This window comes from Apis mellifera, linkage group LG14 (assembly GCF_003254395.2).
Source record: "Apis mellifera strain DH4 linkage group LG14, Amel_HAv3.1, whole genome shotgun sequence".
Lineage (NCBI taxonomy): Eukaryota > Metazoa > Arthropoda > Insecta > Hymenoptera > Apidae > Apis > Apis mellifera.
In genome coordinates, this window is record NC_037651.1 from 7,610,310 (window position 1) to 7,629,486 (window position 19,177).

The 19,177-nt window shown below is 27.2% G+C and overlaps 1 protein-coding gene across 3 annotated transcripts in view; it reads left to right on the plus strand.

The window, feature by feature from the left end:
• The first annotated feature begins 497 nt into the window (after positions 1 to 497).
• LOC410506 overlaps positions 498 to 19,177 on the plus strand; it is a 49,565-nt gene continuing 30,885 nt past the window's right edge. The window contains exon 1 of one of the 3 annotated variants that reach the window (XM_393985.6): positions 498 to 3,200. In XM_393985.6, coding sequence (XP_393985.4) covers positions 2,998 to 3,200 — 203 coding nt within the window. In that variant the 5' untranslated portion in view covers positions 498 to 2,997. Of the gene's footprint in view, positions 3,201 to 16,336; positions 16,549 to 17,884; positions 18,133 to 19,177 lie in introns of those variants that run through there. The other 2 variants (XM_016916244.2, XM_006562955.2) reach the window with 2 other exon arrangements.

Here is a 19,177-nt window from a genome sequence, read left to right on the forward strand (position 1 = left end):
CAAACGAGTTACGAGATCGGTGTTTCATCTTTCTCATTTATCTTATTCCTTTCCGAATGGAATGAAAATTATTAGTTCGTCGCCCTGACTCGCGTCACGGTCGAAAATCAACCGATAATTTATGATTTTATCGTTTATCTCGATCTTAACACGCGTATCGATCTTTATCAAGATCCAGAGACGTTTCTATCGAGTAATTCAAAGAGATCCCACGATCTGGTCTATTAACCCATTCAAGATTATACGATCAAGTAAATGCGTAAAAGTTGCGTAAAATCAACGTTAAGCTCTTAACATTTTTCTCAAGGAATAATAATTTCAAGGTTTCTTAGATTCCATATTTTAAAATCTTTCAAAATCGAAGGTACACGATTCGAAAAAATATGACATTTCATACGTATCGTTATTATGAAAATTCATTATGAAAATTTTTAAAACTCATTCTAATGTAAATTGAAGTCGAGATATTCTTTATCGCCATATTCAAGGTTTCACATTAATTACCTCAGTTTAAAAAAATATAACGAACGTTACCGAAACGTAGTGTTCAAACAGCTATTCAAAATTCCTATTTAGAGCAATTTAAATAGTTTAAAAAAAAAAAATTTTAAATTTAAAATACAATTCTGTTCAAAAATCGTTCGTTCCATTATAGTAAAAGGGGTTTGGAAACTGACCCAGTGAATCGATCCCTCGTCCCCCCTTCGTTTGCTAGTATTCGGCGTGACCTAGAGTGCACCGGTGCGACGTAGGTCGTGGCTTGACCCACACACGATCCGTGAATCCTTCTGGACATCGGTGGCGACCGCGAGGCGGGATATAGAAGAGGTTGGTTGGAGAGAGGCGATGCTCACACGTGCACCTCGGGGCATTCACGAGTTGGCAGTCGGCTGTTGAAACCCGCCCGGTGAATGCCTCTCCAGCCTCTCCTCTGCACGTATTTTTATCGACCTTTCGATACACCGATGGGGTTCGCGTACATCGACCGATTTCCAACCTAGGGATCAATTATCGCGCGCGGCCGAATAAATTCGTCGATGCTCGGTTCGTGAAAGGAGGAATGCGATCGAACGTTGTTGAAAACATTGAGCGTTGTAGAAACGTCGACACCAGTGACGCGTGACATGGACATCGAAGAAAGTGAAATGTGAATCTATCGTGCGGACAGGAAGCTATCGGAACGGTCCCTGAACTCTGCTCGTCGAGTTTCACTCGATCTTCGAATCGAATTGCCACAATTTTGCACCATGTCCGCGGAGAGAAATCCAGTGCAATTAAAACGGCGACACGCATCGGCGAGGATCTCATGCGAGACCGTTTGAGCGATTCAATTGTGCAGATATTATGGTTAAACGGGATTGTTTGTGTTTGTAATGGCAGACATTGTGACCAGCATACCACTAGGTGATCGTTAGACCGTGAATTTATTTTGAAACTTGATCGAAAAAGGAATATTCGGATCCGCGAGAAACACGAGATCGGTCGAAGTTTTGGAAAACGATTTAAGAGAAAACAGATCTGGCGCAGTGCTACAAGTAACTGTTTCAAGAAAGAAAGAGTGCAAGAAATTGCCTTAAACGGAAGAAAAATGTTTCTCCTCGTTTTGAACTCGTAACGTAACGTAATAACGGTTTCCACGATTTTTCGCGTGTCAGTGGATCAGTAGGTTCTTTATCCATATCGTTTGATTGGCTTTTTGTAAAAATTCGCGGATGAACATTCCAGTCCACGTATTCATCGATTAATCAATTTCTGTTTTTCACAGCCCAGCATAATGTTTATCATTCGAACATAAACACATTGATTCGTCCGAGCGTTCATTAGATTCTTATCGCGACAAATTGGTGTGGAGCAATAAAACGATGGTGTCGATTCGATTCGCGCGGCACGGCGCGTGATTCATTCGAAATTCACATTGGGACGCCGTTATATTGCGAGAAAATTTGCACGATGAAAGATCTCTAATGTGCCACACAAGAAGATGAATGGATGGTCGCGACAGGACGCGTTTCGAAGGAACTTGTTCTTTTCCAACCGAGTGCGCCAACAGGGGCCGTACACGATGGCAGTACACGATGAACAAGTGTGGGAATAGTCGAGTCACCGGCTACAGTGACACTAATCACGTTAACGACACAAGGATAATATGTCGCGGGAAACGTAGCAAGGACACGTGTACCGGTATCAGTAACGAGACTTTAATTGTACGTGTTCGCATCGAGCGGTTCTCGTTTTAATGGAAGAAATCTTAATTGAATGAAAATTGAAATTCAACGGGTACTTGGAGAGTGGATGCACGTCGATGTGCATCGTTAACATTACATAATCAACTCCTGCTCGTACTTCTGGTGATTAGTACAAATATAAGATGAAAACGTAAAAATCGCTCAAACGATCTTGCGTTGAAGTCAGGAGGTAATTTATCTGCTCTACGAAAAGATATGTTAATAAAATCGCTTTGGAAGGATTTCAATCTTTTCGTCGGTAAAAAAAAAAGTGCAAGCATAGGCAACCATTTTATAAAAATACACCCTTCGAGAGAGTCAGCCGTAATTACACAAATACGAATACATTTGCAAAGACAAAGATAATGCCGGAATAGGATGATGTTGGCGAGACATCGTGCGAGAAAAATTCTTCATTGTTCGAGAAATGTGGGCGTATCGAGCAAGATATCTAATCGATAAGAAGAAAAGAGTACTCTTGAGAGAAGAGAAAATTATAAAAAATATTTTGCATGTAGTGTTATCGTTAATATTTTTTTTTAACGTTTAAACGAGCCAAATTAAGAACGTAGAAGAACAAGAGAATTTTAGAAAATAATGAAGTAGAAAATAAATGAAGATCTAGTGCATCTACGTTTCACTTTATGTAAAGATTATCAAAATTTTTCCGGTAATAAAAAAAAAATTATAATATTAATAATCGCGAATAAGAATTGCATAAGAAAAATTGAAACACAAATTCTTAAGTTGAAGAATATCGATAGCTGACAAAATGGGAAACACGAGATCGCAACTTTGCCGACGAAGCAAATCACCTTACCTTCTCTACCTTATCCATAGAACGTGGAGTATTGTGACCGATCATCGGAAAGATCAAACTCGCTCCGATGATACCGATCGAGAAACTGATTTATCATCGAGATGCAGTGGTTGCAACAGATGTGATTTCGGACAAGATAGTCTTACATTCGACAGGTAAATCAATCTACTGATATATATAATATAAACTATTATATAATTAAACTATTATATATTAATTACAATATAAATAAGATATTCTATATTTGAATAGAAAATATTAATTTGAATTTTTTAATTATATATCTAAATCGCGATTGCAGCCAATTAGCTCATATTACTTGCTATAATTTATAATTGAATTACAGATATTTGTGATTCGATTATAAATTATATACCAAATAATGATGATTGCCCAGGTCTCACCGCGTGGAGGAAGGCTGCGAATAGAGACCCACCCTATCCACGATCCCATCCACCCTCCTTTAACGCAAAAATTTATTTAATATCAATAATAAATCTTTCTTTTGATGTATGTTTGCAAAATGTTCATTTTTTTTAACATTTTGCAAAATAAACAGCAAAAGAATTTTCAAAGAAAACCGACGCGAAAAACTAAACCTGAAAATAAATTATATTTTAAAATTGAGGATATAACTCTATATAAGACATATTATAGTGATAAAGATATAAAATATTGATAATTAGAAAACAAATAAATATAAAACAAAAAAAAATATGTCATATACATAGTTATACATATTTCATTAATTAATACCATCACCATAATTATTAGTACTACTATTACTACTACTACTACTACTACTACCATGCATGCATTTACTTAATACATTCTACTTTAAGCAGCAATTTAAACTTATTTTAAAATCTATTTATGTTTCAAAATTTTTACTTAAAAATAATCTATCAATTCTTAAATTTAATTAAACTTAAAATTACCTTTCTGACTATTAATTTAATTTTAATTTTTTAATCTCCGTATCTTAAGTATCTAAAGCCTACCTAAGTACGTACATCTAAAAAAATTTTAATATTTAGAGAAATAAAGGGAAATTATATATTATATGAATATAATATTTGTAAACTTTGCATATTTTCCTACTTAATAAAAATCTATAGGAGCATTCTATATAAAAATTTTTAATTTTTTTTTAGGGAGCTTATAAAAATTTTAATATATTATATATATATATATATATATAATATAACTAAGGAAAGGGAAAAATAAAATTATACACAATTTTTCTTCGATTCGTATTCGATTTCATATTCATTGCATCCGATCTCTGAAACAAATAATAAAATTACAAAATTAGTAAGATTTTTTGAAATATTTATAATTAATTCTCAATTAATGAATTTCTACCTATATAAAGCTAAATTTTTAACTTTCATCTTTTGGAAAATAATAGTACTATTTGCTTACCTATAAAAAAAAGTTAAAAATTGTATGGGAACTCTACTTATTTCCAATTGATGATGAATTCAAATTCCTACCTACATATTCTTAATTTTTATTTATGGAAAAATTAATGGTATTACTTATAGAAAAAGTTAAAAATTGTATGGAGATTCTACTTATTTCCAATTGATGATGAATTCAAATTCCTACCTACATAGGAGTTATATTTTTACTTTCTATTTATGCAAAAATTGATTATGATAATATCATTTATGCAAATGATATTATTTGCCTACCTATAAAAAAAGTTAAAAATTATATGGGGACTCTACCCATTTCCAATTGATGATAAATTCAAATTCCTACCTACATAGGAGTTATATTTTTACTTTTTATTTATGAAAAAGTTAATGATATTATTTGCCTACCTATAGAAAAAGTTAAAAATTATATGGGGATTCTACCTATTTCCAATTGATGATGAATTCCAATTCCTACCTACATAGGAGTTATATTTTTAATTGATGATGAATTCAAATTCCTACCTACATAGGAGTTATATTTTTACTTTTTATTTATGAAAAAGTTAATGATATTATTTGCCTACCTATAGAAAAAGTTAAAAATTATATGGGGATTCTACCTATTTCCAATTGATGATGAATTCAAATTCCTACCTACATAGGAGTTATATTTTTAATTTTTATTAAATTTTTATATTATTTTTATGGAAAAGTTAATGATATTATTTGCCTATCTATAGAAAAAGTTAAAAATTGTATGGGGATTCTACCTATTTCCAATTGATAATGAATTCAAATTCCTACCTACATAGGAGCTAACTTTTTAATTTTTATCTATCCGAAAGTTAATGGTACTATTTGTCTACCTATAGAAAAAGTTAAAGATTTTTATAGAGACTCTATTTATAAGATCTAAATATAATCGAGGAAATATAGTATACATTATATGAAATACGTATTTCATTCGAAGAATTGTACAATAAAAAAAAACCTCATTTCAAAAATAAATAAAATCACAAAAATTGTTCGATATGTAAAAATTTAAAGATCTTTTTAAGGAAGTATAGATCCAAAAGATTATTTAAATATAATTAAAAAAAGGAAAGGAGAAGGGAAGGATATTTTAATTTTTAAAATATAATTTTCTTCGATTGATCATATTCTGCAATAGTTTCTAGAACAGATTAAAAAATTATGTAAGTAAATTATAATAAAATTATATCTCTTTAAAATGTTAATAAATATTGTTAGATATATATCTTTTTGAATAAATATAACTAAAACAAATTTATTAATTGAATTAATAATTTAAAAAAATGAATATTATGAAAAATATATATACCTAATTGATGCTTGCTGCAAATATATCTGAAACAAACTTATTTAGCGAATTAGTAATTAAAAAAAATTTAATATTATAATAAATATAATAAATATAAATATATACCCAATTGATGCTTTTTATAAATAAACATATCTGAAACAAATTTATATATAAATTAATAGTATAATAATTATTAATAATTATTAGTTAATAATTAAAAAAAAATTAATTTTGAAAAAAAATTATATATATATATATGTATGTAATAAATATTTATAAATTTTATTTATTAAATAAAAAAAACTATTATTTTTAAAATTAAAAAAAAATAAATAATTGATTATTCAAAAAAATGTATAATTAATATTTACGAGATTTTGGAAAATGATTCAAGAATTTTTTTTAATGCTAAGATGAAAAAAAAAGATTGAAATTATTTTATTTTTTAACTCTGAGAAATTTAAAATTTTCTCGTAAAATTTTTTATTAAAAAACGGATAATAATCATGAATGAATTTTGATTTATACAAATAAAATTTTATTTTATTGTTAATCTATATTTTAAAAAATCTGATAATATCACTAAAGGAAAATGTATAGCAGTATTTTCTATAACAAACAATGAGGGGAGCTGAAAAAAAAATGTTTAAATAGCAGCCAGAAGGGCCACTAAAATACAAATATTTTCCACTCAATATAAAACCGAGCAAACCGTGAGTGGAATATCCATTTTTATCGTAACACTAATAAACTATTTTTTAAAATAAAAATTTTTTATATCAAACGCGATGAGTGCTTCAATATATTTACAATGTTAATTTATAAATAACAAAAAAAAAAAATAAAAAAATTAAAAATTCACGAAATTAATTATACGCAACACTAATAATGAATATTACTCTATGCACTCAAATTTCAATAGACGCAACACTAATAGCGTAATCCAATGCAGTCTCTTCTTAATGACTGCTGTCGTTGTACAGTCATCCATGTAGCATTTTTTTTAGCTACACCAGATGATTCAGGAACAAAAGTTTCCACAATTCTCGTGGAAAGTTGGGCATTCAGTATTCGCAACACTACTTTAGCAAACGCGATTATTTTCAGACGCAACACTAATTGAAAAATAATACAAACAATCGCGGTAACAATATATTTGCAACATTAATTTAAAACAAATTTTTTAAAATTACTTTTATTTCTTTATGACTAAGAAATTATAATTAAAGATAAAGAATTTAATAATAAATGATATTAATTTTAATATTATTTTATTTAGAAATTATAATAATTTATATTTGATGAAAAATATTTAATTTGCAACAATAATAAAAACGCGATTTTTATTTTAACGCAACACTAACTCGATTAATTTTTCATAATATTAAAAAAAACCCGCAAAATTATTTCGCAACTCTAATTCAACCCGTATTTAATAAATCGCAACACTAATACAAAATTTGCCCATGATGACTGGATGAACGATGGGCCAGCATGCAAATTGGCCAAGACGATACAACATATACTACGTATTACTAAAACGAGCACAATGACAAAGTAGTAACAATGACTTCCCATTCTTTGGATCCAGACAAGATCCAAAAGATGAGAAGCCATTCGTTGCAGCCCCTCTTCGTGACAGTTTGTCGAGGCCTCTTCGGTCTTCCTCCTTCGGGCGCAATGCCCGCTGAAACTTAAATCTAGGCTCGAGATTCGCTAATCGCAAATCAAAGAAAAAAAGAAAAAAAAAAGACTAAATCGCGAAAGCTAAGTGCACATGGACGACCAACAATCGCAATGATCGTTCTCCGTACATGCACAGAATCTCGAGCGCAACGTTCGTTTCGAAAGCAAATCGCGACCGCGACCACGAAATTCGAAAAATCGATAAGAAAAGCCAGAGACGAGTAGCATTGTCATCCATTCGACTCAGCTTTGCCCTCGATTTCTCAAACTTTATTCCCTGAAACAGATTGTCACGCGAAAACGCGCCTACCCGATCAGAGACTGTGACAACCTGCCCGGCCCTACCTACTTATAATTAACAGACACACCAGAAGTATACTACCTATCCTACCTAGCCCTATATTTAAAAAATATGGCAAAACAGGCATACCAACACATTCATTCCACGATTCTCACGCATAATACTCGGGCGCAAAAGCCTACACTAGGGAAAACGTCCCGGGACGCCTCCGACACCCGAGCTTGGCACACAACTCGCATACTCTAACTTTACGTACCTTTTTCCTGAAATCGACTAATGATGACTAGTGACCATTGCGTGAAATAGCATAAAAAACAAGTATATCTTAATTTGAATTATAAATATTCATAAAGGAACAATATATTTTTTTAAAAGAAATTAAACTAATATATTAATATTAATAAATTTAATATCATTTTTGTAATTTCAAAATAATAATTATATAATACTATATATAAATTGTTGTTGTAATAAGATTAATATTCCTGAATATTTCAAATATATCAAAAATTATAATGTATGAAATAATAAATAAAACGACGCAATTCCATAGCCTAACCATACATACATAATATGGAAAATACATCGTGCACGATACACTAATGCATCATTAGTCGCTAAAAATTTCATTAGCTTAAGAACTAAGATCATCATGCCTACCGCCTTTCTCTCACCCAAGTAGCACCTGGGCACGTGAGTGAGATCCTGGCAATTGACACGGAAGGGGTTAAATCTGAAAATCCTGAGCTAAAAAGCAATATTAATGTATCTATTTTTTATTTAACGGACTAATGTTTTTCAATTCATTATATATTCATTTTATTTTAAATTTTAATTTTTTTAATAAAATTAAATTATTACAATTTTATAAATTGAAAAATATATAAGCAATGAATAATAAATTTATTTATTTATTTATTTATTTAAATTTATTTATATAAATAATAGATTTTTGTATGATTAATAATAAAAAATAATTGACTCTAATGAAAATACCCTCAGGCGATTTCTTCATCAAAACATTTTCGAAAATGCAAAAAATTCAAAAGTTATTGTTTTGATTCAAAAATCTACCTGTCGCGAAATGTCTTCTTGCACGTATTTCATACATTTTTATACATAGAAAATAAAAAAAAAATAAAATATCTTTATTTCAAAATCATATTTAATTTTATAATAAAAAAAATTAAAAAGAAATTAAAAATTATTTATCATTATAGTAATATTATATTATTATATTATATTATTCTACAGTTATATGATACAGTTATATGATACAGTATTATACAGTTATTTGATTTATATATTAAATATATCTTACTTTTATAAGTAAGAGTAAACATATTTTGAGTTATAAATATTCAAACTATTAATTCATATTTTTTAATTATTAATATTGTATTAAAATTTGTTCATTGATACAAAATCAATATCATTTTATTAAAAACGCGATGTGCAAGAAAACCTATCCTAATCTAATAAATAAAACACAAAAAAGTAATGTTACTACTCACAAGTATAATATATACTTGCGGTCATTGTGCTCGTGCAAATTTCTACGTATACAACTAGTCACCCGTGTCGATTCGGACCTTTCATCCTACGACATGATTGAGTGACCGGAGGAACAAAAATGCATGCGACTCACCAATTGATGCGAAGTCAACTACTGCTTTCAATTCAAGGAAAAGTCATCGTAGGAGGATGTTAAGACTGAAAAAAATTGTGAATTTGAAATTTTCATTTTTTGAAATATTTTCTTTTCATCGATATTTCTTCATATCAATAATTAAAGAAATACAAAGAATAAAATAAATTATAAAAAAACTATATAAAAATAATTACCTCTTCGCGTGGTGGATGATCGCCTTATAATGAAGCACTGACTCTAACCTGTACCGAAAACGAAAATTTATAAAAAAAAAAATAAAAATAAGAAACTATTAACACGTCCGTTCATGTTGTATAATCGGCGAACAAGCACTGATTCTATTTTCGCGTATATATAATTAATATAATCAAATTTAACGTGAGCTATTGTGCTCTAAAAAATATCAGAAATACTATTACGTAGCAAACACTGACTCTAATAACCGCATTGTACGCGGTCACAAATAATTAAACTTGAAGTCCAATCAGTTATCAGCATCTTTAACAAAAATATGAATTATATTAAAATTTCTTTTTAATTGTAAATTCTATTTATTATTTAAAAATTTTGAAATAATGAAAAATGAAACTTGATAAAACTTCGAACTTTATAAAAACAAAAATTGGAAATAAAAAATAAATTATAGAAAAATATGAAAAAATAATTACCTCTTCGCGTGGTGGATGATCGCCTTATAATGAAGCACTGACTCTAACCTGTACCGAAAACGAAAATTTATAAAAAAAAAAAAAAAATAAAAATAAGAAGCTATTAACACGTCCGTTCATGTTGTATAATCGGCGAACAAGCACTGATTCTACTTTCGCGTATATATAATTAATATAATCAAATTTAACGTGAGCTACTGTGCTCTAAAAAATATTAGAAATACTATTACGTAGCAAACACTGACTCTAATAACCACATTGCACGCGGTCACAAATAATTAAACTTGAAGTCCAATCAGTTATCAGCATCTTTAACAAAAATATGAATTATATTAAAATTTCTTTTTAATTGTAAACTCTATTTATTATTTAAAAATTTTGAAATAATGAAAAATGAAACTTGATAAAACTTCGAACTTTAATAAAAACAAAAGTTGGAAATAAAAAAATAAATTATAGAAAAATATGAAAAGATAATTACCTCTTCGCGTGGTGGATGATCGCCTTATAATGAAGCACTGACTCTAACCTGTACCGAAAACGAAAATTTATAAAAAAAAAAAATAAAAATAAGAAGCTATTAACACGTCCGTTCATGTTGTATAATCGGCGAACAAGCACTGATTCTACTTTCGCGTATAATTAATAATCAAATTTAAAGTGAGCTATTGTGCTCCAAAAAATATCAGAAATACTATTACGCAGCAAACACTGACTCTAATAACCGCATTGCGCGCGGTCAAATAATACAAATAATACAAATAAATGGGTAAAATTTGTTGAAGAAAATACTGCTATTTTTCTGGAAGTTAATTTTTTGCTTAAATATAAATCCAAATTTATAAAATTATTTCAAAATTTAACAATATATTAAAAACAATTAATTTAATACTAGAAATCAAAATTTAAAAAAAACAATTTCTTTAACCACTTTTAATTCCATCTTAGTATATTAAATAAATTATCTAATTTATAAAAATTATATTAAATATCAATTATATATTACGAATAATTCATATAAAATGTATATATATATATATATATATATATATATATATATATTGAATGTTATCTATAATTTTACTAAAAAAGATTATTATAAGAAATATTATTACTATAAGATAATAAATCATAAACATATGTCTATTTTATTATAATAAATTGAATATTACCATATGTCCAAAAAGAGCATAAATGATTATTTGAATTTGAATTGATCAATCATGGTGTCCAATTTTGCAGTGGCGTCTTTTCTTCGAAGTTATATGTAATTGCAATTAATTGATAATCTGCACAAAAGAAAATCAAATTTTTATGTTAAATGTACGAAATATATAGATCACTGTATAAAAAAAAAAAAAAAAATCAAATTTAAACTTTATTTTGTAAACTCATAATAGAAGATACTAATAACTAAAATGTTCAATAAATTAAAAAAAAAAAAAATAAATAAATTATTAACCAACAAATTATTGGACAAACATTGAATAATGACAATATGAAAGTGAAAGGTATAAAAATATGAAAAGTGAAAAAATAATTATGAAAATATTGACCAATAGAAAAATTATGTACCTGATGAAAAGTAACGCAACAAATCCCCAGGACTTTCGATAGCACAATGACATCATCTCATATCGCGACTGCCTTTTATACAATTACAAATTGGAGTGGGGGAAAGATGGTTTCAGGACCAATCAAATCGCGCCGAGCATTAACTGACAAATTCTTGAAAAAATTCTTAGATCTTTTCTTAGAAATTCTTAGAAAGATTTTTGCTTTACTTTATATAAATATTTGTTTTATCCTTTTATTGATAGATTTATCAATTAAATTGTTATTTGTTATTTCTATAAATTATTATTTTGTGGCAAAATACAAAATACAGAAAGTAATTCTAACGGATAAATTAAGAAACATAGGTGCACCACTGCACCAATCACAGGCAAGCATTTTCTTACTTGAATCTAATTGGTTCATCGCTGCTACCCAAAAAGTTATAAATATTGGACAACATTTATTTCTCGTTCATTTCAACATCTCATCACCTAAGAGTTGACAGTTGGCTATATATTACTATATGAATTTGTTTTATTCTTTTATATATACTTACTTCAATCACATTATTACTCCTTCAAATTATTATTATATATCAGATATTAGAATGTACATAATTCGAATAGATTGAATTCAAAACAATAATGCTCCACTGTTTCAATGATAGACGTGCATTTGTTTGAATTTAATAATTTATTGTTGCTTCTCTTTATATTGTAGTATGATATAAATGATGTAGATTATAAATATTTTATATTTATTTCAATTAAACATTTCGACACAGACAGGCTATAGGCTATACGAACACTTGTTTAATTTTTTTTCTATTTTATGTCAGTCACATTATTTAAACAAATAGTTATATATTAAATGCTAGAATCAGTAGAATAAGACAAATTGGAAAAAATAAATGCATATATTCTTCAATCACTTACATGAATTTGTTTAAGTTTAAATAATTTAGTGTTGTTTTCCAATATTGATGTATAGGTTATAAATATTCGGCAACATTTATATTTCGATCAGTACAGTATCTATCGATATGTAAGAGATTTTAACTGTATTTTATATAAATATTTATTTTATCCTTTTATTGATAGATATATCAATTACATTGTTATTTGTTATTTCTATAAATTTTTATTTTGTAACAAAATGCAGAAAGTAATTCTAACGGATCAAATTAAGAAACATAGCTGCACCACTGCACCAATCACAGGCAAGCATTCTCTTACTTGAATCTAATTGGTTCATCGCTGCTTCCCAAAAAGTTATAAATATTGGACAACATTTATTTCTCGTTCATTTCAACATCTCGTCACCTAAGAGGCAGTTGGCTATATATTATTGTATAAATTTGTTTTATTCTTTTATTTATAGCTACTTCAATCACATTATTACTCCTACAAATTATTATTATATATCAAATATTAGAATGTACATAATTCGAATAGATTGAATTCAAAAAAATAAATGTTCAACTGTTTTAATGATAGACGTGCATTTATTTGAATTTAATAATTTATTGTTACTTCTCTTTATATTGTAGTATGATATAAATGATGTAGATTATAAATATTTTATATTTATTTCAATTAAACATTTCGACACCTAACAGACAGGCTGTAGGCTATACGAACACTTGTTTAATTTTTTTTCTATTTTATGTCAGTCACATTATTTAAACAAATAGTTATATATTAAATGCTAGAATCAGTAGAATAAGACAAATTGGAAAAAATAAATGCATATATTCTTCAATCACTTACATGAATTTGTTTAAGTTTAAATAATGTAGTGTTGTTTTCCAATATTGATGTATAGGTTATAAATATTCGGCAACATTTATATTTCGATCAGTACAGTATCTATCGATATGTAAGAGATTTTAACTGTATTTTATATAAATATTTATTTTATCCTTTTATTGATAGATATATCAATTACATTGTTATTTGTTATTTCTATAAATTATTATTTTGTAACAAAATGCAAAATGCAGAAAGTAATTCTAACGGATCAAATTAAGAAACATAGCTGCACCACTGCACCAATCACAGGCAAGCATTCTCTTACTTGAATCTAATTGGTTCACCGCTGCTTCCCAAAAAGTTATAAATATTGGACAACATTTATTTCTCGTTCATTTCAACATCTCGTCACGTAAGAGGCAGTTGGCTATATATTATTGTATAAATTTGTTTTATTCTTTTATTTATAGCTACTTCAATCACATTATTACTCCTACAAATTATTATTATATATCAAATATTAGAATGTACATAATTCGAATAGATTGAATTCAAAAAAATAAATGTTCAACTGTTTTAATGATAGACGTGCATTTATTTGAATTTAATAATTTATTGTTACTTCTCTTTATATTGTAGTATGATATAAATGATGTAGATTATAAATATTTTATATTTATTTCAATTAAACATTTCGACACAGACAGGCTATAGGCTATACGAACACTTGTTTAATTTTTTTTCTATTTTATGTCAGTCACATTATTTAAACAAATAGTTATATATTAAATGCTAGAATCAGTAGAATAAGACAAATTGGAAAAAATAAATGCATATATTCTTCAATCACTTACATGAATTTGTTTAAGTTTAAATAATTTAGTGTTGTTTTCCAATATTGATGTATAGGTTATAAATATTCGGCAACATTTATATTTCGATCAGTACAGTATCTATCGATATGTAAGAGATTTTAACTGTATTTTATATAAATATTTATTTTATCCTTTTATTGATAGATATATCAATTACATTGTTATTTGTTATTTCTATAAATTATTATTTTGTAACAAAATGCAAAATGCAGAAAGTAATTCTAACGGATCAAATTAAGAAACATAGCTGCACCACTGCACCAATCACAGGCAAGCATTCTCTTACTTGAATCTAATTGGTTCACCGCTGCTTCCCAAAAAGTTATAAATATTGGACAACATTTATTTCTCGTTCATTTCAACATCTCGTCACGTAAGAGGCAGTTGGCTATATATTATTGTATAAATTTGTTTTATTCTTTTATTTATAGCTACTTCAATCACATTATTACTCCTACAAATTATTATTATATATCAAATATTAGAATGTACATAATTCGAATAGATTGAATTCAAAAAAATAAATGTTCAACTGTTTTAATGATAGACGTGCATTTATTTGAATTTAATAATTTATTGTTACTTCTCTTTATATTGTAGTATGATATAAATGATGTAGATTATAAATATTTTATATTTATTTCAATTAAACATTTCGACACAGACAGGCTATAGGCTATACGAACACTTGTTTAATTTTTTTTCTATTTTATGTCAGTCACATTATTTAAACAAATAGTTATATATTAAATGCTAGAATCAGTAGAATAAGACAAATTGGAAAAAATAAATGCATATATTCTTCAATCACTTACATGAATTTGTTTAAGTTTAAATAATTTAGTGTTGTTTTCCAATATTGATGTATAGGTTATAAATATTCGGCAACATTTATATTTCGATCAGTACAGTATCTATCGATATGTAAGAGATTTTAACTGTATTTTATATAAATATTTATTTTATCCTTTTATTGATAGATATATCAATTACATTGTTATTTGTTATTTCTATAAATTTTTATTTTGTAACAAAATGCAGAAAGTAATTCTAACGGATCAAATTAAGAAACATAGCTGCACCACTGCACCAATCACAGGCAAGCATTTTCTTACTTGAATCTAATTGGTTCATCGCTGCTTCCCAAAAAGTTATAAATATTGGACAACATTTATTTCTCGTTCATTTCAACATCTCGTCACCTAAGAGGCAGTTGGCTATATATTATTGTATAAATTTGTTTTATTCTTTTATTTATAGCTACTTCAATCACATTATTACTCCTACAAATTATTATTATATATCAAATATTAGAATGTACATAATTCGAATAGATTGAATTCAAAAAAATAAATGTTCAACTGTTTTAATGATAGACGTGCATTTGTTTGAATTTAATAATTTATTGTTACTTCTCTTTATATTGTAGTATGATATAAATGATGTAGATTATAAATATTTTATATTTATTTCAATTAAACATTTCGACACCTAACAGACAGGCTATAGGCTATACGAACACTTGTTTAATTTTTTTTCTATTTTATGTCAGTCACATTATTTAAACAAATAGTTATATATCAAATGCTAGAATCAGTAGAATAAGACAAATTGGAAAAAATAAATGCATATATTCTTCAATCACTCACATGAATTTGTTTAAGTTTAAATAATTTAATGTTATTTTCCAATATTGATGTATAGGTTATAAATATTCGGCAACATTTATATTTCGATCAGTTCAGTAGCTATCGATATCTAAGAGATTGTCAAAGATTTTTACTGTATTTTATATAAATACTTGTTTTATTCTTTTATTGATAGATATAACAATTGTTATTTTTTTAAATTATTATTTTGTAACAAAATGCAAAAAACGGAAGATTAATATAATGTATAATTCAAAGAGATCGAATTTAACAAATATAGGTGCACCATTGCACCAATCACAGGCAAGCATTCTTTTACTTGAATTTAATTGGTTCATCGCTGCTTCTTAAAAAAGTTATAAATACTGGATAACATTTATTTCTCATTTAGTTCAACATCTTGACGTCTAAGAGTTAGAAGTGTAGAGTTAGAAGTTATATATCTTGATGTGTGTTACATGTGAATATTGTTTTGTCCTTTTATTTTTATTTTAATCACATTATTTCTTGTACAAATTGTTATTATATATTAAATGCTATAATCGGTAAATTCTAATATTGGTAATTTGGACATATCGAATCTAACAAGAATAACCACAGTATGATATTATTGACAGGCAAGTATATAAATAGATCTATACAATATATTTTTATATATACATATTTTGAAGATTTCTTAAAATTTTTTACTATTTATTTTTTATTTATCTATTTATTTTAATATTATAATTTAAAATATACAAATTTTTTGAATAATAATTATTAGAGTAGAAATTAAATGTAAGAATTGGTAATTATTTCGAATATATGTATGATTTTTAAATTAAAAAATCTTCAAAAAATTTTATAAATTTAAATTATCTTAATCTTGCTGTTAATTTTAAATTATTAAAATCATTTATTCAATTGAAATCATTTATATTATTAATAGAATTATTGATAGAATATAAAAAGAGTATATAATTTAATAAAATAATAATAAATAAGATTAAAATTTCATTTATTTCTATATATTTATCATATATATTCATATATAATTTATTTGCCTTATAATTTATAATTATAGAATTGGCATTGTGGTTATAATCTTATTTATGATGTATCGGTAATGTTGGAATTGATTCTAGTAAAAGTTTCTTAAGATTTTTACAATATGAAATCTATATTTTATCTTTATTGAAATAAGATAAGGAATTTATTTATAGTAAAATAGCATAATTTTATATATATATATAATATCGATAATTTTTTTCTTAAATAATGGGGTTTTTTAATCATCATCATCTATTTCCCGTCAATTCGTGATCTCATGGTAGCATGCGAGCTCTTGCGGTCATATTCAGTATTAAACTAAATAGTATTCGAAATATGAATTGAAAATTTGTATCTTATTATTATTTATAAGAATTAATATTTCATTATCGTATCTTAACTTTTATTATATCTATAAAAAATCAAATGCATATTCTATAGAATTATTTTAAAATTCATTTTTCTATTTCATTCTTCTAAACTATATCAGAATATATTTTTTTAAAATCTTACAATTCTTCATTGTTTCATATTTTGGATAATCTGAAATAATATAACTAAATATGATTAAAAACTACTAAAAAACTACCAAATTAGTAAAAATTACTAAATTAAATAGCATTAATATGAATTTATAATTTATAAATTAATAATATCTTCGATATTATATTATATTATATTAAAATCATACAATAAATATAATTATCTTGTGCTATTGAAGAAAATTTATTTGAAAAACTAGTTTCACTGTTCGAGATTTATATCGTATTTATTATATATATTATATTTATATATTATTTATGTACATATAGTAAGAAAACGACTGAATATCGATCACATAAATACATACTTTTCACGTTTGTCCTTTCTACCCCTCTACGTGACGCATCACAGGATAAACTGAAACCTGGCTTACATTAGGAGCAGGTGAAGGCGCCGGTGTCAGTAAACCTCCGGTCGTCTTAAAGAGCGGATCGCGTCAACGAATGTCTCTTCCTTCACAAAACTTAAGTGAACGAAAGTTGTGATAGTTCTATTTCATTTCAGCAATGAAAGTCAATTTTTATCTACATCGTGTTAGTTCGTGAATGTATTTTATTTCATGTGCCTTTTGAATTATGTATCAGGAAGGTTGAACACGGAACACGTGTGATTTGGAAGAAATTCAGGTAAAATCTTTGTGTTTTTTGATTTTTTCCGAAATTAATATTGCGAAATAATCAAACGAATCGTTGAAATTCAAAATTAGATATTGCTTAATTATCTATATGTAAATGTTTCTTAGAAATTAGAATTTAGAAATTGGATTTTGTATCTAAGAAATAACGGCGTATTTAAGGATCGGTCAAGATGTTATGGAAGATAACTTCACGTAAACATAGGACATTAATGCTTCTTATTTTGTAAATATTTCTCAACGATGACGATCTCGTTTGAATTTCCTCGCTTTATCTCTTTAAAGAAACGCTGATTTTGACGATCTTTCTAATGTATTTTCGTTTATGAAAAAAAATTTAACGAGCAATTTCATTTACACACGGTCGATTGCAAAAAAAGAACACGCAACATCGAATCAGGGCAAGTAGCTTTTACACACATATGCACATGTGACGAGAAGCTTGTGCTAATAAATCAGCGGAAGAGAATGCGTTTATGTTCATTGCGAAAAAAAAAAAACGGTGATCGTTAGTTTTGTGCCAATTATTGCAATTATAAAATACCGTGTTTTTTTTCTTAATGCAAAATCACTCGGCACGTTTTCTCGGCGAATGATTACATTGACGTTATTATTCCCCTGTTTGTTGCATACACAACCGTGGAATACACTGGAGTACTATTGTTCTCTTCAATGAAAACCCTTGCACGGTGGAACGAGTTTTATTCAGAAGAAAACAAGCCGTGGAATCAGGACTATTATTCTTCCACGATCTATTCGCGATGAATAATAATTATGAAATATTTCGTGGGATAAAGAAACTTGGCCGAATCGACAAAGGAGAATTATTAGCCTTATAGCAAAAGTCTTAAGCGTGGTTAAATTTTCTACATCGATTCAATTAACACTGTCATAGCATCTTCCTGGTAACTACTTTCTTTGCTTTGTGCACATTGGTGACTAAATAACTCGGTGAATTAGTATTGCGTAACTGCATGAATGTACACATATAGAAGTCGTGCGAATTAGTAACGCAAACTCGAGTAATTATTTATGTT